Source organism: Hemiscyllium ocellatum, chromosome 2 (genome assembly GCF_020745735.1).
Source record: "Hemiscyllium ocellatum isolate sHemOce1 chromosome 2, sHemOce1.pat.X.cur, whole genome shotgun sequence".
NCBI classification, from domain to species: domain Eukaryota; kingdom Metazoa; phylum Chordata; class Chondrichthyes; order Orectolobiformes; family Hemiscylliidae; genus Hemiscyllium; species Hemiscyllium ocellatum.
Window position 1 is genome coordinate 50,034,552 of NC_083402.1, and position 20,266 is coordinate 50,054,817.

Below are 20,266 nucleotides of genomic sequence, written 5' to 3' on the forward strand. Positions count from 1 at the left end.
TGTGCTTGCTATTTACCTAATCTCAATGGTATGGCCTTTGACTTTAATAACTTCAGGTAGTGAATGGAAAAGGAAACCAAAATCAGCCAAGTTTTTCCTTGTGCTTTCCATCTAGCAAACTGCACTGTGTGTGTGTGTGTGTGTGTGTGTGTGCGCGCGCGCGCGTGCGCATGTGTGTGTGTAATTGAGTATGACTGTGGTCATCAGGTGACAGGATGAGGTTTGGCTGTGATACCTGTTTGACTAGCTTGCCAAAACACAGTGCCAAAGCTCACTTATGGCTGATGACAGCCAGTTGGCTGATGTGGAAGGATAGTCAGAATCTATGGAGCAATACCACCGCAAGGAATTAATACCTTGAGAAAAGAAATCAGAAGGAAACTAGTGGGGAAACAAATGTAAGAGAAACAAATGAATCAAGGGTACAAGTTAAGTTTCATGAGTAAAATACAAAGATGACAAAAGGTGAGAACAACTCTGTATGCTTTTGAAAAGTTTAGAAGCTGCTCCAAAAGTCAATGATTGCACAAAGGTTTCTCTCTGAAAAAATGCCATGAAATAATATCTGCACAAATGTTGATTTCTGTCACATTGTTAAAATGGTAAAAATATCTGAAGGTCTGTTAGTAAGGGCTGTAAATGCCAGCAATGCTCACATACAGTGAACAAATAAAAAAAAGAAGTTGCTAACAGGCAAAAAATGACAATGAGCGATGATAAAGATAATAGAGCAGTTGGCCAAAGGTTTGACTTTCACACCCTGAAGACCAACATCAGAACAAGTAAACTTATGGGCTCAAAAGGTCAATATTGGAGAACGGTAGATACCTTAGAGGCACGTGAGCTGGAAGAGATTCCAAAAATTTTTATGGACAAGAATGAAGATTTTAAAATTAAGATGTTTAAATAGGAGTCAATCAAGGTCAACAAGTACATGAGTGATAGCTGAATAGGTCTTGGTATGACTTTGAATATGAGCAGTCAAATTTTATATGACTTTACAGTTACAGAGGTTGTAAAATGCAAGACTGACCACAACTGCAGGAACAATCAAGTATAGATTAGGTTTTCAAGAGCAGATAAGCTGAGGCAGGGCATAGTCAAGTGACGTTGCAGAAATGGAATAGGTTGTCTTAGCATTGGGACAGATACTCCGTGGCTTCGAATATAGTGTCAAAATTGTAAGGCATCTGGTCAGTTTCATAATTGCTAGGGAGAGGGATGGTAACAGTAGCTAGTGAATGGATGTCAAACAAGCAGTGTGACAATTTAAAGAGGGCTGATGGGTTAAAAGAGCCGACAGTGAGATGAAACTGGAAGTTCTCAAACCCTGTGTAAAAACCAATGTTGAACCTTCAGATGACAACTGTGAGAAGCAGCAAGCAAATAAGAAACAGGAGATAGCCAAGAATTGATCTAATACCTTAGGTTTTAACTACTGACTCATTGTCTTAGACTTTTATTGCTAGAGATCAAAGACATTAGTCACTGTATATAATATGGATGACTATTAATGATAATATAGTTTCAGAAAAGTATACAGCAGTGATTTCAATTAAAACTAAAAGTACAGTATTTATGTTTATAAGTGCTTAAATTAAAGTCATGAATTTGAATTTCCCTCATGTATAAATTAGTGTACTTACAACTTACAGTTATTAGAGGGATTTTCTATCTAAAATATTAGATGAGGAATAAAGGGAGTGGCCAAACAAATTTGTAACTGATATAATGGAAATTGTGCAGTTCTCAAGAATGTAGCATGAAAATATACTACTTGAAGAACTTCATCAGTTCTAGTGGTCACAAATATAACCCATGGTCATTTTTTCCTCTGTTAATATCATTGTCATTAATGGTTACCAAAGGTAAAATAATAATGCTGTCGGCTATTGGTTTCTGAGAGTGAATGTCTGTTAGACTTGGACAAGTTGTGTTTCTCGAACAAAGAAAATATCACACATTTTGGCTTTTACAGTAAAGTCTTATCAGTGACTGGTTATGTGAAGAGGTTTTAAATATTTTACAAATTTCAAACATGTCTCCAAAAATTACAACATTTATAGGTGTGATTTGCAAATTATGTGAATACCAAGCTAGTATATTAAAATCGAATATCTTTGATAAGCTGGCAAAAGCAACACTACTTATGTATCATTGCATTGAGTAGAGCAAAACAGGGTGGGGAATGACATCAGTCAAACAATGAACATTTTGTTTTAATAAACACTTTGGGAATGTGTAATAGTCTGAAAAACAAACCACTAAATAAGTTGTGTTCAGTCACAGAGAACTAACTGTAGCGGAGTCCACATGCTTTTAATACGCCTATATCTTCCTGTGCCAGAGTGGTAGGATGTGGGTTTGGAGTCACGATTCCTCACACAGTGAGTTCCTGATCCTGCAAGTTCCACTAGGGAGGTGACAAGAACAGTCCAGACACAACCCTACGAATTTGGAGGCAAAAAACAAAAAGAAAACTCATGCTATGCTAAATTCTTGTGTATTCTAGATATCAAGAATAGCAGCAGCACAGCCCCGAGTATATATTTTTCTTTTTTATATTCACAATAGTATATTACAGAAAAATAATAATACAAGAAAAGCCCAAAACCAATGTACTATGGAAATATTAGTGCAAAAAGGCGATGCAGAAGCAGAGATGTCTAGGCTCATAAACATAAATGTCTGAAGTCAAAAAAGCCAGTTGATTAGGCTATTTTAAAAAAAAAATAAACAGACGGGAAAATTAACATTATAAATAGTAAGAGTACAAAAACAAGTTAGTTATGCCAAATCTTTGCAAATCATGGGTTAGGTCTCAGCTGGAATATTGCAGCTATTCATTCATGGGATGTAAGCTTCCTTGGCTGGGCTTGCAATTATTGCCATCCCTAATTGCCCTTAACAAAGTGGTTGTGAGCTTTCTTTTTGAACCATTGCAGTCCATTTGTTGCAGGTAGACCTACAATGCCATTAGGGAGGGAGTTCAAGGATGTTCAAGGATTATCTTACACTGAAAGACTGGAGCGACTGGGCTTGTATACCTTGAGTTTAGAAGACTGAGAGGGGATATGATTGAGACATATAAGATTATGAAAGGATTGGACACTCTGGTAGCAGGAAACATGTTTCCGCTGATGGGTGAGTGCCGAACCAGAGGACACAGCTTAAAAATACGGGGTAGACCATTTAGGACAGAGATGAGGAGAAACTTCTTCACCCAGAGAGTGGTGAGTGTGTGGAATGCTCTGCCCCAGAGGGCAGTGGAGGCCCAGTCTCTGGATTCATTTAAGAAAGATTTGGATAGAGCTCTCAAGGATAGTGGAATCAAGGGTTATGGAGATAAGGCAGGAAGAGGATACTAATTAGGAATGATCAGCCATGATCATATTGAATGGCGGTGCAGGCTCGAAGGGCTGAATGGCCTACTCCTGCACCTGTTGTCTATTGTCTGTCTATTGTCTATCGATGTTAACACAGTGGCAGGAAAGAATAATTTATGAGAGTACACCTGGAGTTTTGTGCACAGTTGTGGCCCCCTTATTTGAGGAAGGGTGTAGTGGCATTAGAGGCAGTTCAGAGGAGGTTCACTAGATTGATCCCAGAGATTTAGGGTTTGTCATACAAAGAGATTGAACAGTTTAGGCCTATATCCTCTGGAATTTCGAAAACTGAGGGGAGATTGAATTGAGGTATTCAAGATGGTAAAATATATGGATAAAATGGATGTGTAGTGATGCTTCCTCATGTGGAGCATTCTACAACAAGAGGTCATAAGTCTTAGGATAAGGGGTAGCAAATTTACAACAGAGTTGAGGAGAAACTACTCCCAAACTGTTGTGAATTTGTGGAATTCGCTACCCGAAAGTGCTGTGGATGTTGCAAGAGTGAGTAAATTTGAGGAAGAGTTAGACAGATGTTTAATTGGTAATGAGTTGAAGGATTATGGGGAGAATGCAGGAAAATTGGGGTGACGAGCATATCAGTCATGATTGAATGGCAGAGCAGTCTCAACAGGCCAAATGGGCTCCGACACATTATGAACTTACATTTCCAAATGAGTGTGTTCATTCCCATGGAAAGGATCATCCATTTGGTGGTGTCTCCATGTATTTGCTGCCCTGGTCCTTCTAGGTGATAGCGGCCATGGGTTTCAAAGGAGTTGCAAATGAGCCTATATGGTGCTGTTGCTGTATGGCAGTGGTACAGGAAGTGATTATTTGAGGATATAGTGCCAATTAAGTGGGCTACTTTGTCCTGAATGGTGGCAAGCTTCTTGAGTGTTGCTGGAGCTGCATATCATCCAGGCAAATGGGAGTTCTTCCATCAGACTCCTGACTTATGCCAACTGACTTATGGTGAACAGGCTCTGGGGAATCAGAAAAGGAGTTATTTACTGCAGTATTTCTAGCCTCTGACCTGTTCTTGTAACCACTGTATTTATACAGCGGATCCAGTCCAGTTCAGTTTCTGGTCATGATCTGATGCCTTGAGACTTCAGGTGGTCCAGAGTTGATATTGAGGACTGTATATTATAATGCTGTCGCCTGAGCTGTATCTGTTGAGCTGGGTAGACAAGAGATATCAGGGGTGATAATGGTGTTGTCAGGGGTGTTGGCGTGTAAAGTATAATTCTGTGAGTGTAACTAACCCAGGCAGTTGTTTGACTACTCTGTGAGACGGCTTTACCAATTTTGGGAGTTGGTTAAGAGTATTTTCCAGGGTTGACAGAGCTATGTTTTCTGTTGTCATTTCTGGTACCTATATCATTGCCTGGTGTCCAACTGGTTTCATTCCTTCTTCGAGACTCGTTAGCAATTGATCCATCCAATTGGTTTACCAGGTTATTTCGAAGGGCAGTTAAAAGTCAAGCACATTGCTGTGGGTCTGGAGTCACCTGGCGATCAGGCAGGGTAACATTGGCAGATTCCGTTTCCCAAAGGGGAATAATGAACCAGGTGGGTTCTTATGACAATTGACAATGATTTCATGGACATCATTAGGTAGTCCCAGATTTTATTGAATCAATTTCCACCAATTTGAACCCAGGTCACCAGAATAATTAAACGTGTCTCTGGACTACTGATCCAGTGACAACATCACTACATCCATGTCTTCCCTTAGAATTGTTTTAATGACCTGTCCAGATGCAATACTATATACCTATGGTACAGGTGGGCCTCGAAGCCAAATCTACTGGTGTATGTGCCACAAGACCCTCGCCTCCACTTATAGCATGTGGGAAACCTGGAAACATAGGCAGCATGTCTGTCATTGGGAATTCCATAGTTACTTTTTCAGCATCTGACTTCTGGGTTATCCATCCAGTTAGCATCATTGATAGCATTTAAAATTAAGTCCAGCATTTACAGAAGAGTACTTGCTCATTGAGGCATCACACCTAAGCTCATTCCTTTATACTTTATACAGATACTTTTAGTCAAATTTCAATCTCCCCAACATTCTCACCTCTGAATCCTACCTATTGAGTGCAGCACTCATTTTTGTGTTCAACAAAACTAACCAATGTAATTTCATGATTGCAACTTTATTAAGAAATAGCTAGCAATCAACAACTGAATAATTCCATATATCATAAATTGGCAATTGGCTACTTAAAAAGCTTGGTTCCATGATGCTGTAAACATTCAGACCAAATCAGTTTTATGACCTTTTCAATCCACTATCATTTTCCTCACCAGACCGAGGAAATAGTGAGACTGTTCAAATTTACCAAATTAGTTTATCTCTCTAAATATTATTACATGGCAAAAATAATCCAAGCAAGTAAATTTAATTGAAACCAAGCAAGCAAAATGTTCTAAATGCTTGAGCTTTCATGTCACAATGTATGACATTAATGTCTACCTTCAATACAAAATACAGTTATTCAGATTAATTTCAACATAAGTAGGTAAATTACAATGTACTAAATCAAAACTCATAAGAACTGTATCATGCCTATCACATGCATACATAGCGATTTACATGGATTTAGCTTTGTACTATTCTTGCCCAGAAATACAATCTCGAGACTGAATAACATAGTAAGAAAACAGAAATATGATGGTGTTTATAAACTTCTAGAGTCCTGTAATGTCTATGTGCTGAGATTTACAATATCAGAAGGCTCCTCACCACTTAATGTGGCTTACTGTAAGTTCAGTGAATAAGAGTCTGCAAGCTCAACACCTAACAAAACTGGCAGTGAAGATGGCTCATTATCTAACCTATTGATGTCACCCTTGTATGTGAATCTTGAGATATCTTTAGACTTTCACTGTTGCTGGATTTTAATTATATGAAAAGTTCTTGGATTTATCCCACTTTTGATTCAATTCAGATGATCTCACACTTTGGACATTGACAGCCATCTGATAGAGTGTTTGACAACTCATTTCCTACATCAATATCTTTTATTAATGATGTGTACCCTCTACACTGTTTTACCAAGCCATCAATCTTTGTGTCAACAGAATTCTTCAAGACAAGACTCTTCATTATCTTATCAAAATCATTAATAATTATAGTGACTAGTTGAACTGAAAACATAAATTCTTGTGAGGCACCACTACTAATCAACACCTTTGAATTTGAATGAGAACACATTACTCCTGTTCTCTGTCTTCTACCAACTATTCCTTACCAGTTCAACAATGTCTTTAAATTAGTATTGGTGAAAAAAATTGTCCAAATTTTTCACCTTGCACTCATCAAATCAATTGATTCCTGAAGAAGGGCTTATGCCCGAAACATCGATTCTCCTGCTCCTTTGATGCTGCCTGACCAGCTGCGCTTTTCCAGCAACACATTTTTCATCACTCATCAAATCAATACCTTGTATAAGAGGAGAATGGTGTCTGGTGAGCAAGTAGACTAACTGGTAGAGGTATTGCAACGGAAAATATACAAGATAGAATCATAGAGATATACAGCATGGAAACAAACTCTTCAATCCAACTCGTCCTAAATAAACAGATATCCTAAATAAATCTAATCCCATTTGCTAGTATTTGGCCAATATCCCTCTAAACCCTTCCTATTCATATACCCATCCAGATGCCCTTTAAATGTTGTAATTGAACCAGCCTCCACCACCTTCTCTGGCAGCTCGTTCCATATACCCATCACCCTCCATGTGAAAACGTTGCCCTTTTAGGTCCCTTTTACATCTTTCCTCTCACTTTAAATATACACCCTCTAGATTTGAACTCTATGATTCTTAAAAATGTCTATAAGGTCACTCCTCAGCGTCCAACTCTCCAGGAAAATAGCCCCAGCCTAATCAGTCTCTGGCTATAGCTCAAATTCTCCAACCCTGGCAACAGTCCCTTAAACCTTTTCTGAACCCTTTCAAGTTTCAGAACATCCTTACGATAGGAGGAGACCAGAACTGTATGTAATATTCCAAAAAAATGGCCTAATCATGTCCTGTACAGCTGCAAAATGACCTCCCAGCTCCTATACTCAATGCACTGACCAATAAATGCAAGCATATCAAATGCCTTCTTCATCATCCAATCTACCTGTGACTTCACTTTCAAGGAGCTATGAACCTGCATTCCAAGGTCTCTTTGTTCAGCAATACTCCCCTGGATCTCACCATTAAGTGTATAGGTCCTGCCGATATTTGCTTTCCCAAAATGCAGCACCTCACATTTATCTAAATTAAACTCCATCTGCCACTCATTGGCCCACTGGCCATCTGATCAAGGTGCGTTGTACTTGGAGGTAACCTTCTTTGCTGTCCACTACACCTCTAATTATAGTGTCATTTGCAAACTTACTAACCATACTTACTATGTTCAAATCCAAATTATTTATATCAATGACAAAAAGCAGTGGGCCCAGCACTGATCCTTGTAGCACACCACTGGTCACACGTCTCCAGTCTAAAAAGCAATCATCCACCAACATCCTTTCTCTTCTACCTCTGAGCCAGTTCTGGATCCAAACAGATAGTTTTTCCATTATTCTGTGTGACTTAACCATGCTAATCAGTCTACCATGAGGAACCTTGTTGAAATCCTTATTGAAGTCCATATAGATCACATCCATTACTCTGTCTTCATCAATCCTCTTTGTTACTTCTTCAAAAAACTTAGTCAAGTTAGTGGGATACAATTTCTCACACACCAAAGCCATTTTGACTATCCCTAATCAGTTCTTGCCTTTCCAAATACATGCACATCCTGTTCCTAAGGATTCCCTCCAACAACTTGCCTACCACCGATGTCAGGCTCAACAGTCTATATTTTCCTGGCTTTTCCTTACCATCTTTTTAAAATACTGGCACAACGTTGGCCAACCTCCAGTCATCTCGTACCTCACCTGTGGCTATCGATGATAGAAATATTTCAGCAAAGGGCCCAGCAATCTCTTCCCACAGAAATGATAGCTGATGGTTATCTACCAAGCTTTGTTTAAATATTAAATTTTCAACTGGATAGGTTAATTCTGATTGGTCAAGACAGACAAAAAGAGCATTTCCATGAGCTACTTCTGTTCAAACTCAACAAAATCTTTGACAGTATTCTGTGGCTCTTTTATTAGGATAATACCTTGACCAACCAGAGTCAACCTGCCTAGTTTAAATTTTAAACAAAGCTTGTTAGTTAACTGCTGGTCAGTAATTACGAGTACAGTCTCCTTGGCAATATTTCTACCACAGCCCCCTTGTAAATCATACATCATTCTTCTCTGCTATACTATAAGTGTCCCTTTACATTTGCATGCCTCACAAATTGTCCGGATGAATGCAAGACAATAAAACAATTCTCAAATATGTCTTTATTTCCATGATCTTTAATTTTAATTAACTGCCTATTGTGTTGAAGCATTTCAAATTGTTTCTACATGTTCATATATCCTACATCCATAATCTTATCCTATGTCCTTTAGTTACTTCCTTGAAACATTCAATTATGATCATTAGGTATGATGGATCCTTTACAAATCCACGTTGTCACTCTCTAATCAATTCAAATTACTCTTGAGTATTCAGATGCTTTATCCTCAATTACAGATTCCAATAACATGATGAAATGGCTGAGCAAACTGTTCTTTCATGTCTCGATATGGAATTGAGTCTAGCTTAAACTGATGATAACTACTTTGCTGGGTGCAAGTGTCTCAATAAAACTGGATATTCTTAATGTCATGAGTACATTTTCACATCACAAACCTGGTCAGAATTTCAAAGAATGACTATAATTGCCAAATCTATAACTGATGCAACTCACTGTGCAAAGGCGTGGTGAACAAATAGATATGACAGATTAGACAATAGACAATAGGTGCAGGAGTAGGCCATTCTGCCCTTCAAACCTGCATCACCATTCAATATGATCATGACTGATGTTATGTGCTGAGGTAACTTAGAAAAGGTGAGTTCAAGCAGAATATTTTACTTCCATATTTTCCCAGAATGAATCGTCAGGAACTGACAGAGATCATGTCAAGCCAGGGCTATCCTCAAATAGCAGAATTGAGGTACAGAACATGTTGGTACCACCAATAATGCAATATTCGAAAGTAAGAGTTCAAATCAACATGTTGAAGTAAAAGCTCAAAATACTTCCTCAAAAACATACAAGCAGATTGAGAATAAAACAAAACTGTTGACACAAACTGAAGATGCTATCCATACAACAAAGAAGGCCACCACTGAGAAGGGATAATGTAATATTTCAAAATTTGCAGATGACACAAAGCTGGGTGGAAGGGTGAGCTGTAACAAGAATGAGAAATGTTGCAATATAATTCGGGCAGTCTGAATGAGCAGGAAAATGCATGGCTGATGCAGTTTTATGTGGACAAATGTGAAGTTGTTCACTTTGGTAGCAATAATAGGATGATAGATTATTCCAGTTAAACTGAGAGAGAGGAATGTTTAATGAGATCTGGGTGTTCTGGTGCATCAGTCACTTAAAGTATGTGTGCAGGTGTGGTAGACAGTATGTTGATCTTAACAGTGAAAGGATTTGAATAGAGGAACAAGGATGTCTTACTGTAATTATACAGGACATTGGACAGGCCACACCTGGAATATGGTGAACAGTTTTGATCTTCTTCTCTGAGGAAGGACATCCTTGCTTTACAGAGTGCCAGAAGGGTTCACCAAATTGATTTCTGGGATGGCAGGACTGTGTATGAGGAAACATTAAATTAGTTAGGACTGTATTCATTGGAGTTTATCTGAATGAGTGGGATCAAGAATGATTTTCCCAATGGTGGCAGAATCCTAAAAAATGGCTCATAGTTTAAGGATAAAATGACTGAGATGAAGAGAAATTTCTTCAGCCAGAGCGGTGTGCCTGTGAAATTCACTACCACAGAAAGTGAATGAAGCCATTATGTGCTGTCGAGAAGGAGATAAATATAACTCTTGTGACTAAAGGGTTCAAGGGAATATGGGGAGAAGCCAGGATTAGGGTTTGAACTTGATGATTAGCATGATCAAACTGAAAGGCTGAGCAGGCTTGGTGAGCCAAATGGTTTACTCCTGCTCCTATCTTCTGTGTTTCTCTGAATGACCAATGTCCAAAAAACTATTCTATTTCAAGGAAGGAACTGCCCGTTTCAGCAGGAAAGACATCTTGTGAAGGAATTCAAAGAGGTTAAAGGCCCTTTTAGTACTGAAAAGAAGTAATTGTCTGTTTCAGCAGGAAAGATGCTCTCTCCAAAGGAAACACAAATGTTTAAACATTGTCCAATTTAAAAGGATCCTATGTACCTCGGAATATTATGAAGCAAATCAAACCAGAAATTAATAGACTTCCAAATTTAAAGAAAATGTGCTCTGGAAAAATAATAAAATCTCCAGATTACCTCTGTTTGTAAACTCGAAGACTTGGGGGTGGGGTGGGGTGGTGGGAAGTGGGGTGGGGAGAGATAAGGTTGTGATAAATGAAATTATTTGCACAAGTGTATAGTAATAATATTTGGGAAAAGCATTGACAAAATGCTATTTGTGGATACGAAACTTCGGAATGCCATAAACACCACCTACTTGACAACGTCAATGGACTTGAAGGCAGAATAACATATCTTCTCTGTGAAGTCACACCTCAAAATCTCCGTAATAATGTCTATTCTATCAATGAAACCTGTAACTAGTTATTAATTTGCAATAAACTCTCTCTCTCATTAACTACAAGAGACTTATAGTTAATGAGCTGGTTATCCTTTACCACAATGGTCCAAACAGGCCCTATAGTTTCCCACACTTAAAAAGAATTAAAGATCTAATCTCATGAATGTGTTATTTTAACACCACTATAATCCTTTAAAAACAGGAATCATGGACCAATTCTTTGGCAAACAGCATACATCATGTGATACTATTTGAACAATCACAAGATAAAAAAAAACAAGGTTCGAGCCTAATTTTTTCATAAACTTGTTAGCATGAAATTCAATGAAGTATGATCATGAGGTCCGCTGGCAAATTATTTGCCACATATGTAAGAATTCCATGATAGCTACTTGTAACAAATTGAAATAAGAGAAATAATCAATTATTCAATATAAAGGAAACTATATATAAAGCATTGAATCTGCTGAACGAAATACCTTTGTATTCTATTTAAGTTATTTGTCACTGTCTCACTAACATTAAGTATCTAATTTATATATTGTTAAAGTAGTAAATATGAAACATTCTACCTTTATACTATTTCCTTCTTTGCAGTTCACCTATTCTTCAACTTTTAACTTGTTCAAATCATCAATTTCTTCACAAACTGTTTTTTTTTGTAAAGCTGACTTTAATATGGCAAATAAAATGCTATCTGGTTTTATAAATAGAAAGTTGACAAGAACTATGAATAAGGTTTTCCTTTTCTAAAATCAATGTACCAAGATTAGAGTTAGCACATCACATGCCAGTAACTGAAAAGAACATACTTTCCAAGTTAAAACTATGGTGTTCTGCCAAAGAAAATGGTTCTATCAATGCAGACTGCCAACATACAGTAGGCATTAGCAATAAAGCACTAATTTAAATAAAATGTAAAATGGATGTTAGAATTTCCATTAATCACAACAAGCAAATTCTCTAAACTGCTTTTAACAAACAAAATGCATTGTTCAAAAGATTGTTTCATTTGACTTTACTCGTCAAACAATTTTAAAGCTAAATAATAACAAGTACTGAGCACATTCTGTTTTAAAAGACAAATGAAGAAGAAAGATTACTTTTCATGTTTCCTGTTGAAAACTAATGGACACAAGACTCATTGAAAATTTTACATTCTCTTAACATGACATCAGAGCAGACAGTGAAGCCCCCTGAGGACCATTCACTCCCTTTCTGCCCTTTGGCACTGCAGGCAATACAAGTAAGTCTCATTTGGCTATTCTACTAGATTTTTAAAATTAAACTGCTGTTATTTTCCAATACATATTTAATGAGAAACAATACATTAATAATCAACTTTAATTATGCTTTCAAGGACTTCACTCATTTCCAGATAGCTTTTTATTATGTCTGACTGTAGGCTTACGCTCAATATGTGAAAAAGTTTATAGTTTGAGCTGGTGCTTGTGCAAAATAAGAGTTTGTCTGCATCTTGTAGCTTTGTAATTCTCTTCAATCCATAATACATCGCCTAATGTCAAAAGTTGACATGGCCTTTAATCAAAATTGATGTTATATGAAGAAAAAATGCAACAGATTTGTTAAGCTAATATTTGTTAACAAAAAACACTCTTGTAAACCTATTGTTTTTATTGGCTCATGGTTGTGATTCATTGTGTTTTATAATCTATGATACAGAACTGCAGACAATACATGTGAACTTTTGTGGTAAAGGCAAGAAAGCACCACCTAGTTTACAGATTAAGCAGAAATACAACTTAACAATAGAAATGTTTTACTGTACTTTTCATTGCAGTAACAGTTCTAAATCCTATAGCACCATTGTTCATTACTTTTATACTTCAAACATTTAACTGTTAAAGGATATTTATGGTATACTTTTCTCATTAAAATTTTTCTCTTTTTTGGTCATCCCAGCACATATTAGATGCAGCCAAGAACACAAATATGCAAGTTGTCTCTGGTGCCTACCAACACTGCCCTGAGCCAGTTAAGAGGAGGCATGTGAAAATAGCCCAGGGTCAGCTGTCTTGCCAACATTCCCACCCTCCCACCATTGGAAAAATGCCCAGATTTGTGAACATGTTGAAAATGCTGTGATTGAGATTTATGATACAAAAATGAAACAAAGATTAAAAATGCACTTGCACATATGCAATAGAATTTCTGATGACATACATCAAAACATGCCATATTCTTCGATCAAAATAAGTGAACCACATTAGAAACGAATGGCATTTGCCAGCTCTGGGACAGTGCTTCATTCAATGGTTTCTGTTCGCAATATGTTTGAGATCAGTAAATTAGCAGAACTGAGTTCAAATCTTCAGCCCATTTTTTAAAAAAGTTCAATTGTGGGAAGGGGGCATCAATGGCTGGCCAATATTTATTGCCCATCCCCGGTTGCCCTTGAGGAAGTGGTGATGAGCTGCCTTCTTGAACTGCTGGAGTCAATGCGCAGTAATTGGATCCACCATGCTCTCACGGAGGGAATTGAGGATATTGACCAGTGGCAGTGAAGAAACAGTGAAATATTTCCAAGTTAGAATGGTGAGTGGCTTGGAGGGAACTTGCAGGTGAAGATGTTCCTGTTTACCTTGTGCCCTTGGCCTTCTAGATAGAAGTTGTTGTGGGCTTGGAATTGGTTGACTAAGGACCAGTGCATCTTGTACACAGTACACACTGCTACTACTGAGCAGTGGTGATGGAGGAATGAATGCTTATGGGTTTGGTGCTTTATCCTGGATGGTGTTCTTGAGTATTGTTGTAACTTTATTCACCAGGTAAATGGGAAATATTCCATCATGCTTTTGAATTATGCCTTGTAGATTGTGGACAGGGTTTGGGGAGTCAGGTGGTGAGTAACTCGCTGCAGTATTCTGAGCCTCCAACCTGCTTTTATAACCAGTGTGTTTATGTGGTGAGTCCAGTTGAGTTTCCATTCAATGGTAACTCCCCAGGATCTCAATAGAGAGGCAATACCATTGAATGCAAAGGGGTAATGGTTAGATTGAGCTGAAAATGTGTTGCTGGAAAAACGCAGCAGGTCAGGCAGCATCCAAGGAACAGGAGATTCGACGATTCGGGCATAAGCCCTGAAGAAGGGCTTATGCCCAAAACATCGGATCTCCTGTTCCTTGGATGCTGCCTGACCCGCTGTGCTTTTCCAGCAACACATTTTTAGCTCTGATAACCAGCATCTGCAGACCTCACTTTCTCCCCGTAGTGGTTAGATTGTCTCTTATTGGTGATCATCATAGCCTGACATTTGTGTCGCATGTAAGTTACTTGCCACTTGTCAGTCCAACCCTGGATATTGTCCAGAAAATGTTGAATTTAAACATGGACTGCTTCAGTAGTCATGAGGAGGCATGAATGGTGCTGAACATTGCATAATCATCGGTGAACATCACCACTTCTGACCTTCTGATAGAGGGAAGATCATTGATGAAGCAGCTGATGGTGGTTGGGCTTCGGACACGACCCTGAGAAATGCCTGCAGAAACTGTCCTGGAGCTGAGATGACTGACCTCCAACAACTACAACCATCTCCCTATGTGCCAAGTACGATTTCAACCAACGGACAGAGTTTAACCCTGCTACATTTCGATTCCAGTTTTGCTTGGGCTGCTTGATGCCACACTCACTCAAATGCAGCCTTGATGTCAAAGGTTGTCATTGTCATCTTATCTCTAGTATTCAGCTTTTTTCTCCACATTTGAACTCAGATTACATTGAGTCTGGAGTAAATGGTCCTGGTGGAACCCAAACTGGGCATCAGTGAGCAGATTACGGCTGAGGACTTGCTAGTTGTTAGCACTGTTGATGTCACCTTCCATCACTCTAGGATTTGTCCTTCTTTATGTGTACAAGACATACCTGGGCTGGGTAGATGCTAGTGCAATAATTGTACTAGATCAGCCTGGCTAGGGAAGCAGCAAGTTCTGGAGCTCAAGTCTTCAGTACTATTGCCAGAATGTTGTCAGGGCCCATATCCTTTATAGCATTCAATGGCTCCAACAATTTCTTCATTTCCCATGGAGTGAATTGAATTGGCTAAAGACTGGTGTCTGTGATTCTGGGGACTGCAGGAGGCTGAGATAAATCATCCGCTCGGCACTTGTGGCTGAAGATTGCTGGAAATGCTTCAACCTTGTCTTTTGCATTGATATGTTGGGCATTGGGGATGGGTTATTTGTGGAGATTCCTCTTCCAATGAGTTGTTTAATGGTCCACAACCACTGGATGTGGCAGGACTACAAAGCTGAGATCTGATCTGTTTGATTGTGGAATTGCTTAAGCTATGATTTGCTGCTTAAGCTGGGTGTTTTTTTATTGCTTCTTTGCAGTGCTGTGCATTTGGATTTTTTAAAAAAAATTAATTCACAGGTTGAGGGTATCACTGGCTAGGAGCATTTATTGTCCCTCCCTAACTGCCCAGAGGGCAAGGCTTTGTTGTTCCGTACTACCGTGCTGCAAATGTCTTAGTATTCTGAAGCATAAAGTCAAATTCTAATTACATGCATTTCCTTTAAAACAGAATTACTAAAAATAAAACTGTCAAAACTTCAGATGAATTAAGTGCTAAGATAATTAAACAGTGTTGTACCTGCACTGGTGCCTGCACCAGTTGTTGCGAGGTCCCCACCCAACAGGCCACCTAAAATTGAAAACATACGTTTTGATTAGGAACAATGACAGGAAAAAAAAACACAGCAGACCTAGGGTGAACACTATTAATAGAGCAACTTAATAATATAAAGCCAGAGTTAAAATGGTATGTCTCCAACAGGCTGATGATATAAGTCTGATGTATGAATAAAGAGATTTAGCATGTTTTCCACTTTTGAATGCTAGTTTGCTTCTCATTTTCAACTTACACTAGCTAGCATCAATACAAAAACACAGCCAAATAGAAAAGTCGCTCCCCGTCAGTACACTAGCTCTCCTTAAGTTCTCTGTTATGCTTCCTTATAGTGATACAGAAATCGGGATCCCTTGTGGTCCAAGGCTAAAACTTCAGAGGTACTTGGAGATGACTAGCTCCCAGACATGCAGTGGTAAGGCCCACCAACATGTAGACATGCACTAGCATACATGAATCAAACACCTCGCTATAGGTGAATAAATTGATTCTCTTGTGGATACCTTAGGAGAGTGCCCTGGAGAGAACACACTGATTTCATTGCAGAGCATTAATACAGCAAGGGAGACTCCAGTTGCAAGTGACAGGCCCAACTCCAATTCCAACAGAGCAGTGGATGGAATATATGCATCTCTGATAGTGACAGAGACCACTGTGTCAATTCCCATCCGTCTCAAGTCAGGCAGATCCTGGTTAATGAAAAGCTGACCTGCCATGGTCCATCTTCTCAATAACTGCTTGGTGCTTCAACCAGTGAACAGAATTCAACACACCAGGCAAACAAAATAAAAGAATGAAAACACCAATTTTTCAAATTGAAAACTGCAGTGTCAGGACGTACATGCAGTGATAGGACTGATAATAACTTGTAGCTGATTGAAACCATATATGGGACACTATGGAACATGACAGGCTGAATACTAACATAGATTCCCTACAAGAGACCAGACTTGCCAAGAACTGATCACTGACAGATAAATATTACGCAGACATCCAGCAAGGGGAAGAATTCAGAGGAAAAGCTTGAGCAAGGAGTAGGATGCCCTTAATGCTACAGCTTCCACAGAATTTAATTATCCACATGGTAAGCAGCGATATAAATTGGAATTTGGTTTTGCTGTACAGAGAAAGTACAGGAAAATTAGAAAAAAATCTCCAATCATAGCTTTAAAAATGACAATCAGTAGGAACTAATAATCCAACGGCCTCGCAGACAAATCTATGATAAGATTAGAAAGGGTGAAACTATAGTCAGTCTTCAAAGCATTTCAGAGAAGTGCAGAAGCACTTTGAGGTAAAAGCTACATTGATCTGAAACACTAATCAGATCTAGCAGTTCAATCACTGGTTGTATCATTTGCCAATCAACTGTAGAAATGCTACCAAGTAGATTTCAGCCTGAAAGTAACTGGACATCAGAGGTGCAAATGTGTTGCTGGTCAAAGCACAGCAGGTTAGGCAGCATCTCAGGAATAGAGAATTCGACGTTTCGAGCATAAGCCCTTCATCTGATGAAGGGCTTATGCTCGAAACGTCGAATTCTCTATTCCTGAGATGCTGCCTAACCTGCTGTGCTTTGACCAGCAACACATTTGCAGCTGTGATCTCCAGCATCTGCAGACCTCATTTTTTACTCGGACATCAGAGGTATCATGAAAAAGTTAAAATTCGTGGAAGGGCATGGGTATATCTTAAAAACAGCATATTTATAGGCCAGGAAAGGCAGATGAAAGCTAATAGCTCACAACTCTGAGTGAGTGTTGCTGTATAGCAAGGCACAGCAACATTAGAAAATTCAAGGGCAATGTAAGTAATTTAAATGGAGGTTGCACTACCGGAAACATTGCCAAGTAGGAATTAAAGTGAAAAGGGGCCAATTTGGAAGCCTAAGCAGGTAGGGTCCAACAAAAGAATGTAAGGAGACTTTTAACACTACAATAAGAGTGAGCATTCCTTAACTGAAGTCATGGTTATGGCAGGAAAAAAATATTAAGGTCACTGAAACCAAGATTTCTTTGGAGAAGCTGTTAAAGCAAATGGGAATCTTCATTCAGTAAAGCTATGAGAAGAATGGGGATCGTTTAATAGGCTGTGGAAGATGGGAATCCTTCATTTTAAATGCAACCCCTCCAGTAAGCAGTACAGGGAAGCAGCACGGCTATACGGCACAGTTAAAAGTAGTTAAGATAAGGAAGTTTGATAAGGTTGTGGTACAGTAGATGTAGAAGTCAACATTGATATAATGCAGGATTAAAAAGACTTTAAAGCACAGACAATAAAGTATTGATGACGCACTGCAGAATTATAAAACTTTAGGCAAGAAATAATCACATTTGGAAAATGCCAGCTGAAATAAGACTTCAGTACAGTGACAGGCCAGACAGATCACAAACTAGGCATATTGGAGAAAACAGATTTTTTTCAAAGCTGAAAATGTGTTGCTGGAAAAGCACAGCAGGTCAGGCAGCATCCAAGGAACAGGAGATTCAACGTTTCGGGCATAAGCCCTTCTTCCGGAATCTTGCTTAGAATAAGGCTTATGCCCGAAACATCGAATCTCCTGTTCCTTGGATGCTGCCTGACCTGCTGCACTTTTCCAGCAACACATTTTCAGCTCTGATCTCCAGCATCTGCAGACCTCACTTTCTCCTCGAAGATTTTTTTTTCAAACATGACACTACATTTGCAGCTGAACAGTGAACACACGTTTGTATTGAATTGGGACTATAGCTGGTGACATTTTAAAGATGACAAATTTGATGAAGCTTTTGGCATAAATGATAATCTTGGAACAAACAACATTTATGAAAGGGTAAGATTTAACAGAAAGATTCAATGCCCAAGTCAAATCCATCGATAATTTCATAAATGACCTCTTCAGATTTATGGGAAATGGTGCCAATGGAGCTTTGAAATCAGAACTCAAAGGACAGAATTTTTGTCAGAATGTTGACTAAACTTTGTTAGATTTATTCCAGTCCAAGATCTGATTTCAGAAAAAAGCTGCTTAGATGGTGAGCATCACATCCCTGATTGTTAACTTGCAATAAACTACATCTTGTTTAAGATAAAAGCATCTTTTCATTAGACTAGCTAGTGGTTTTTCTCTACCAAATTACACAGATTAAGCCCTGCATATCTCAACTGAAAATTAACTTGGTAGCAGCAACTCAGCCTTATGGTGACTTAGGGTCCAATCATTTCATTCACCATGGCGCCATCAGCGATTGTCTGAAGATTTAATTTAATTGCACCATTAGGAGTAAGATTGGGAAAATGCTGACTGATTTGAGGTGAGCATCACTTCTATGGAACATAGGAGGAGGAGCAGGTCATTCTGCCCGTCGAGCATGCTCCATCATTCAACTAGATCACAGTTAATCATCTAACTCAGTACCACTTTTTCATGCTGATTCCCTAATGCTTTTTGCTATTGGTGTCTAGAAATCTATTGACCTTCATCTTGGATGTACACAATGGCTGTACTTCCGTTGCTCTCTAAGGCAGAGAAGTCCAAAGGATTAACACCTTCGCAAAGATATTCCTTTTCTTCTCAATCATAGAGTCATAGAGATGTACAGCATGGAAACAGACCCTTCGGTCCAACTCGTCCATGCCAACCAGATATTCCAACCCAACCTTGTCCCACCAGCCAGCAACCGGCCCATATTCCTCCAAACCCTTCCTATTCATATACCCATCCAAATGACTCTTAAATATTGCAATTGTACCAGTCTCCACCACTTCCTCTGGCAACTCATTCCATACCCATACCACCCTTTGCGTGAAAAAGTTGCTCCTTAGGTCTCTTTTATATCTTTCCCCTCTCACCCTAAACCTATATCCTCTAGTTCTGGACTCCCCGACCCCAGGGAAAAGACTTTGTCTATTTACCCTATCCATGTCCCTCATAGTTTTGTAAACCTCTATAATGTCACCCTTCAGCCTCCAACGCTCCAGAGAAAACAGTCCCACCCTGTTCAACCTCTTCCTGTAGCTCAAATCCTCCAAGCCTGGCAACATCCTTGTGAATCTTTTCAGAACCCTTTCAAGTTTCACAACATCTTTCTGATAGGAATTAGACCAGAATTGCACGTAATACTCCAACAGTGGCCTAACCAATGTCTTGTACAACCGCAACATGACCTCCCAACTACTGTACTCAATACTCTGACTAATAAAGGAAAACATACCAAACGCCCCTTCACTATCCTATCTACCTGCAACTCCACTTTCAAGGAGCTATGAACCTGCACTCCAAGGTCTCTTTGTTCCCTCTGACCTTACCATTAAGTGTATAAGTCGTAAACAACTCAATCCTTATTCTGATAGTGTCCCCTAGTTCTTGACCTCTCCCTCCTTAGCCAGGTGAATGATGCTTCCTGCATCTATCCTGTCTGGCCATTTAAGAATTTTGTTCAGGACCATTAAGTCAAAAGGTCTGCTTTCATTAATTAGAAGAGATTTGAGTGAGAATATACGAGAGGCCACTCATAATAATGTATATCAAACTGCTA

The 20,266-nt window shown here is 38.9% G+C and overlaps 1 protein-coding gene across 8 annotated transcripts in view; it reads right to left on the reverse strand.

Annotated features, from left to right (window-relative positions):
- The window catches only part of mef2cb (myocyte enhancer factor 2cb), a 240,521-nt gene that overhangs the window by 23,750 nt on the left and 196,505 nt on the right, over window positions 1–20,266 (reverse strand). For all 8 annotated transcript variants that reach the window (XM_060836654.1, XM_060836671.1, XM_060836640.1 and 5 more), the window contains one exon: window positions 15,714–15,764. In XM_060836654.1, coding sequence (XP_060692637.1) covers window positions 15,714–15,764 — 51 coding nt within the window. The remainder of the gene's footprint in view (window positions 1–15,713; window positions 15,765–20,266) is intronic.